This window comes from Prosopis cineraria, unplaced genomic scaffold (genome assembly GCF_029017545.1).
Source record: "Prosopis cineraria cultivar Desert tree isolate PC_DT_omini unplaced genomic scaffold, ASM2901754v1 PC12, whole genome shotgun sequence".
Lineage (NCBI taxonomy): Eukaryota > Viridiplantae > Streptophyta > Magnoliopsida > Fabales > Fabaceae > Prosopis > Prosopis cineraria.
This window is the reverse complement of record NW_026555343.1, coordinates 1681560-1689071: the sequence shown is the minus strand read 5'-3', so window position 1 is coordinate 1689071 and position 7512 is coordinate 1681560. Positions and strand designations below refer to the sequence as shown.

The 7512-nt window shown below is 33.2% G+C and overlaps 1 protein-coding gene across 1 annotated transcript; it reads left to right on the top strand.

Annotated features, from left to right (window-relative positions):
* Positions 1-983: 983 nt before the first annotated feature.
* On the top strand, positions 984-2892 carry LOC129289526 (UPF0481 protein At3g47200-like). The gene is made up of 2 exons (XM_054926304.1): positions 984-2010; positions 2090-2892. Exons 1-2 carry the CDS (start codon positions 1149-1151, stop codon positions 2731-2733), a joined length of 1506 nt encoding a protein of 501 aa, XP_054782279.1. The 5' UTR covers positions 984-1148; the 3' UTR covers positions 2734-2892.
* The last annotated feature ends 4620 nt before the right edge of the window (positions 2893-7512 follow it).

Here is a 7512-nt window from a genome sequence, read left to right as displayed (position 1 = left end):
CAATTTAAACATTTGTGAATTTCTAAATCATTTTAGTTATTGGTAGAATCAAATTTGTAAATATTTATATCAAACTTATAAATGATATAAAATTAGTTGAACTTTGTTAATAAAAAGTTGTGATGTTTTAAATTATTTTAGTCATTGGTGAAATGAAAATTGTGAATATTTATACCAAACTTGTAAACATATAAAATTATTTGGATTTTGCTTATTAAAAAAAAATTGCTAATAAAAAATTGTGATTTCTTAAATTATTTAGTTATTGGTGGAACCAAACTTACAAATATTTATACCAAACTTATGAATCATATAAAATTAGTTGCAAAGGGGTGCTAAAGTAATTTCATGCAAAAATTTAACCTAAAATAAGTTTCTTAGAACTTTATTATAATTATCACATTTCATGATATCAAATTATCATTTCATTGTAATTATCCTTTTGGCAAAGCTAAATACGAAGAAAAAGAGAAAATCACCATGAAGTACAGCAGAGACATTGAAAATAGCCACATGTCCCATAAAATTATTAAATATCTTTTAGGTCTCAAGGAATTTAAGAGTGAATAAGTTTTATGCTAGATTTTAACTTGTTTAAAATTAAAAAAAATTTAAGTAAATATTAGTTTAATAATTTATAAACGTAATAGTAGTTTTAGACTGTGTAAGATAGGAATATATAATCACTTTCAAATGAAAAATGTAAGAATTTTAAATTTGGAATTGATTATATAATCAAGAGACGTGCCCACGAAATAGGATTATATAATCAATTCACCCCAAGTCCTCTAGGACTTGACAATATTTAGTGATTTTATGGAATTTTTGGGTGTTTTTAATGTTTTGTGGGCTTCACGGTCATTTTCCCAAAAAAAAAAAAAAAAAAAAATCAAACGCAATGCTTTGGAGCGAAGTATGGGAAGACCTGGCGAGGAGTGACTATGTATGTCCGGTTACGATACAAATAAAAGCGCTCACAAGAGCACACAGCAGATAGACTTTGGCGAAGCGGGAATCAAGCGAGTGAAGTGATATTGATCAGTTCCTGGTGTTACATGATACATTGGAATTGATTTCCCATTCTGTCTTTCTTTCCATTTTATTTTGATTTCGTGCTTCCGCCGGCTATATACATTCACAAATTCACAATGGCACCATCTGATCAATGGATCGTTGATATTCAAATGACGCTGGGATCCGTGAATCACAGCAAAGCAAAGGCATGCTGTATTTCGAAAGTTGCAGAGAAAATTCGACAAGCCAACGACACAGAGAAAGATTACAACTACAGACCTCAGTTTGTGGCCATGGGACCCTTTCACAGTGGAACCAGAGTCGACCTGCAAATCATGGAAGAGACCAAGTGGAGTTACATGAACAAGCTTCTTGCTCGTCCCACTCATGGAAACTTGCTTCTCAGCACCGTTCAAACCTGCAGTAAGGCCATTCTGGGGCTGGACAGTATAGTTCGATTGAGCTATGCGGAGAAGATCCAGCTCGAACCAGAGCAGCTTGCCAGAATAATCTTACTTGATGCCTGCTTTCTCTTAGAGCTTCTTCTTGGGCTCCATGATATCACCCTGGATGGATACAGTGACAAGAAACAGATCTTGCGCGTTCTCACTGATCTCACTCTGCTCGAGAACCAAATCCCTTTCTTCGTGCTTACAACTTTGTCCCGTCGACTTTTCAAAGTACAAGAACAAGAAGCTGATAAAGGACAAGAACTTGACGGTCTACTTGCACTTTCTCAGGATGTTCCTGGTGGCGGGATACAACTTTCTCCAGAAAAAATTGCCAAGTCACTCTTCGGATACGACATTGCTGCCGCAGGAGTATATCATTTCCTTCATCTCATGCACCTGTCCTCCGTCGACCCCTTTGACAAAGACGTGACTTCCATGAAAGCTGCTACACAAGAACTGAAACGCTGCGCCACAGAGCTCCAAGCTGCGAGAATCGAAATTTATGCGACTTCACAAAAGAATACAAACGCTTCTAATCTTACCGGTAATTTTGAAGTAATTTTTATCTCTGATTTAACATCTATAAAACCTCGGTCATAACCAAATTTAGAGTTATATTGCAGACAACAAAACAGGAATTGTGGCTTCAGCACTGAGGGAGTTTGTGGACAGGTTCGATTTTTATATAGATTTTAAGGAAAGTGAGCGGAAGCTGATAATCCCGACGCTGTATATAAAAGAAGGAACGGATGTGAAGTGGAGGAATTTGATTGCCTGGGAGCAAAGCGGATTGAAAGAAATCAGCTTCAAGTTCACCTCGTACGCGTATTTTCTGAAAGGCTTAATCTGTTCTGTTCAAGACATCCGACTGCTAAAATCCAAAAACATTATTGTAGTGGATGAAGATTTTGCGATCAGCGAGCACAAATTACTGTTCATGTTCCAAAATATCACAGCCGGAGCTGAAAATATGGATTCGAGATACAGTGCTTTGTGCGTGCGATTGAACGCAGTGCCGGAGCATATTATTAGTGTTCCTGTGACCGGATGGTTGACCATGAAGTGGCATCATTTCCAGAGTTTTCTGGAACTGCTTGGTCCTCGGATCAAATTCAGCATCAAAATCCAATTCCTGCTTTTGTTCAGCAAGTACATTCCTGACCCGTGGATGCTCCTCAAACTTGTGGCAGCTACAATTCTTCTTGTTCTCACTTCTATTGAGACCGCTTACACAGTGAAAGACTATTATGCCCCAGGTGGCCCTTGAGAGCTAGAAACGGAGAAAAACACGTCTACGAATTCATTGTTGAATTGTGTCTCTGCTACCCTTGAATAAGATTTTACCCGTGTTAATTTCGTTTGAGATTATGTAGTACGAATTTTAAATTATTCTCCATATGTTCTCCATGAACTTTTTTTTTTCCCATTTTGAAGTTTGAGGGAAATATAGATTTATCATGCACGGGGATAACTTGTTGGATGCAATGACCATAATTTTCAAAGGTAATTTTATCTCTCGCCATGATATGGTCTTCCAAAATTAATTGACTAGTTTATATACAACGTTAACAATCTCTGGCAAAACGGAGTGTAAAAAAGCGACTATAGTACTGTTAAATATATATACCACAAATACCGGAACAAAAACGCGATGAAACTGATAAAACAGAGGACTTTAGGCTATAGAGAAAATGGTAGTAATGTGTATTGATTATGCAGAGTACATCGTCAGATTTGTAGCAGTAGTGTAATCCAATCTCCCTCAGCCACGATCTCGCAAGATACACTTGGATAGCATATAATCGAATCCTATCTAAAAGCATCTGATTTGACATGTACTATCGAATCCTTCAGCGAGAACATGCTTGTTCACTTCCAGTTACAAGAACAACATCAGCATGGTTAAATAAGTAGAGCATGATTATATATCTGGAGCGGGCAATAAGTTAATAAGATGAAAAGCTGTATATATGAAAAGACTCCAACCAATATTTCAACGGCATATGTGATTGGCCCAATATTGAAAGACCAAGTTCAAAAACATGTGTCTATGCTTTTGCCCTGCTCTCCGATTTTGTGCTGAGGAATGTAGGTATTCCCACAGCCGACAATTTTAAGACTAATGATTCGAGGAATCTAAATGCCATTTAAGAAGTTGTTCTCTCTCAAGTAATATTTTTTCATATATACCTCCAAAAATCGAAGCCTGAAATGATGCTTAAGGGATTTAAATTGTTACCATTTGTGTCACATCCACTTGATAAATCTTAGAGTTATTTAATGGGCTAGTCTGCAATGCTTGAATGTTTTTGAAGCCCCATGTATACTTCTTGTGAAGTCTAAAAAAACTTCTGAGGCCCAATTAAAAGATCAAGGCCCAATAGTTGTTCTGATAAATGTTCTCATATGACAAATATTAATCTAGTTGATAAGGATTAACTCAAAAGGTTGTGAGATTAAATTTCACTATTGATGTGAGTACTTTATTGGTAAGTTATCTATAAGTACCTTTATAAACATTATTTCTACTTGAAAGTATGCCCTGCATAGCATCCTAATTTTTAGTGAGATTTTAATGAGAGGATTATATTAATTTGAGGTTTATTGAGGTTAATAAATAACTATGAATCTAAATGTGTTGGTTGTTTGGGATTTAGAATGGTTAAGTTGAGGTTTGGTGATGAATTAAGGAGTATGTGATAATTTGGATTACAATCATCCATGGTTGAACCTAGTACATGACACAATCGTCTACTGTCTTAAATAGAAAGGGCAAATTGGTTTAAGTAGTTTCAATTGTTTGCAGTTCTAAAATATACTGATCGGTCATGGTTGAAAACACAAATAAAAGTTCCTATTCTGAAAGTCAAATCAAAACGCAGGAAAGGGAGAGGAAAACACAGAGGGGCAATTTTGTTGTGCTAGGACTTGATTTTTCAGAGCCTTGGATCTAGATTTGAGCCTTGTAACCCTCAAGGTAAGTTTCTTGCCTTCCCTTCTACCATTCTATCAATTTTTCTTTAAGTTTGAGGATGATTTTTAGATTAGGGTTTTCCTATAGGATAAATAATATGAAGTTATGATGATTTATTATATTTGTTGATATTGTTGGGAGTGTAATAAATGGTATAGAACATTTCTTTGAGATTGAATTTTAAATTTAGGAATTTTGAGTTAAACTCAAGATCTATATAGCTGAGTTTATGTTGAATCCGAATCATTAGAATGAATTTTTGGTGTTTAGATGTTTATTTGAGTATGGGAAAATGTTGTTAAGACTTTGGAATGGTGATTTAAGACTTGAGGACAATTTTTGATTTTTCAAGGTATTTTTGGATGAATTTAGGAATATGGATTGATGAAATTATGATATTATAAGTGATTTTAGACTTAATTATAGTTTAATTATAGTTTATTAGTGTATGAAAATTTTAGAGAGAAGTGTGGAATGGTTAAAATGGACCCTAACCTTAAATTAGTGCTAATTGTAAGGTAGGTCTAGACTGTATAATTCTATTATTAGAGTTACTTATTGATTTCACATGTGATTAATACCTATGTATTATGAAATAATTGTATGGATTGTATTGATCAAGAGTTTGGTAGAAGTTGAAATATTTAGGTTAGACAAGTAAGGTTACACTTACTAATTATCCCAAATCTCCCAAACATTATGGTAATTATCAATCTTGTCAAATTTCACAAGTAAGAATAACAAATTTATCAAACTTAAATAAAGGGGATCCTAAGTTTTCTTTGTTTAAAACATACTAAAAGGACTTTACAATGAAGAATCAGTGTTCATTTTGTGTGCGAAAGCATAGGATAAAAAAAATTAACGCATTTGCTTAAAATTAAAAACAGTGAAATAGTGTAGAAATAGAGGCATGCGCCATAGCTCATGGTACTTGCATCACGGCTCGTAAGCTTCTGTGCCATGTACTACAGCTTAGTGCACAGCGTATAGCGGTGCATTGTATGTTATTTGACAAAGAGAGCTTTCTCTGTGAACTTCTGACGTGATCTATTTCTTTGCCCAACGTTCAATTGACGTGATTTAGATATCTATAAAGAGTTTTCTCATAACTCTAACTAATGACTTTAGTTTCACACTCAAATTATTTCTCATACAAAAGTTAGATATCTATTTTAAAATTTTTTTCTTTTTCACCATTAACACAAGACTTGAGTGCCCAAAATTCATACTAAAAGCCATAAATACCACCTAAACAACATTCAGTAGATTAAAACAGACTTGCGCAATGCACCGCATCATTAACAAAACTTATAAAACATACTTTCATTGCTCAACCCCTTAAACTCAAAAGTAAAAAGGGGAGCTCTAATCTCACATTTCAATGATTAATCACTGTAATTCACATGTCATATATAACTCTTACTTGTATTAGTATTTTAGCCTTGCCATAGATTTCACAATCCATACACATGCATTTTAGGGCCTAAAATACACTATATAAATTAAAAAAACTCATAGTACAAGTAAGTCACAACATAAAGTAATTCTAGTTGGCAATATCATGTGAAGAATATACATAAATACTCAAAAGTAAAGGAGGCCTACTAATAGAATTTTAATCCTATACCTCAGGTTGTTTTTCTTTGTCTTATCTTCTTGAACTAGTTTTTGTAATATTGAAGATAGTGAGGTACAACCGTTTAGTAATCAAAGTTTATCTAACTCATACTAATGCATGTCAATCAATTTAAATGCAAATGACAAATATAATTAATTTGAAATCATTAAACATGTTCAAGAGCATAATTCAAATTCTCATTCATAGTACTTATGCTCATGAAATAATGATTGACATAATACTTTATTTCATATAAAAACAAGACTTATTACATGATTTGTTTCTTTAGGGTTACAATACAGACAATCATGTAAGCTTTAATTATTATATATATAATCATACCTTCCTTACATCCTCTTTATTTCTCTAATATAAAACTATGGGCTATAATGCATTGAGATCGTCTATACACTAAGACTACCCTAGCTAAAACACTTGTGAGAGTTTAATCGGTCAAGGCTTTCTATCTCACTTGTGAGTCACAGTTTTTTCCATTTCTCACGCTATGAGGTGTCATTCTTTCTAGACTAGTTTTTTCATTGAACAAGTAGATAACTAGCTAGATTTAAGTCCCTCATTGAACAAATAAGATAATATATATAATCAATCTAGGCTAACCATCAAACTCTGATGGGAACTTTACCATATGGATTTAATTATTTACTCCTTTTTTTAGGCGAGCTCTTAGCTCTCGTGATCATGCAATTCATAAATATACAATAACTCCTAGCATGCAAGTATTCACTACCCAAGCATGCACAATGTCTCATATTCATCACATATTAGCATTTAACACATATTATCAAACTCCACAATACAAAATGTCACTGAACTCCTTTGTCACACAATCATTATACTTCACTTAACATTTAATCACATCATTGAACTCTATATCATAAACATTCATAGAACTTCATAAAAAACAATTTCGTTCAACTTTTCACTTTTCAAATAATTGAAATTCTCATGACAACAATCATTAAAAATCCATTCACAAATCACATCATCGAATCTTAGAGTGAAAAACACTTCATTGAAATTACAAGATTATATTATAATGGATTTTTCAAATAAGTCATGCCACACTTGCATTTTCATTTAATCCCACATGTTTAAATTATAAAGTATAAATCAATAAATAAATTAACACACAAAAGTACAAGGAAGAATTATCTTGCTTATTTTAAACCTTTGAGAGGTCAAAGGTTTTACCTCTCAAATACTCACTCCTAAAGCTTCCATAAAGCTTCAATGGTGTCAAATGATTATTCTATAATTAATCACAACATAATTTATCAATACCCCTTTTAGGGTAGTTTTCACTATTAATTGTATCACTTCTTCATTCCTAAAATTCCATCTCTTATCATACAAAGGTATTTATAGGGTTTCTTAGCTTCTTCTAACTTACATTAACTTTATTAAACTCTTAAATAATTATTAATGGAGTC

Bases quoted from the DNA above. Each gene is read 5' to 3' on its own strand.
- LOC129289526 (XM_054926304.1), top strand. From the start codon at position 1,149: ATGGCACCATCTGATCAATGGATCGTTGATATTCAAATGACGCTGGGA. The intron at 2,011-2,089 runs GTAATTTTGAAG...GTTATATTGCAG, and splicing joins AAACGCTTCTAATCTTACCG to ACAACAAAACAGGAATTGTG.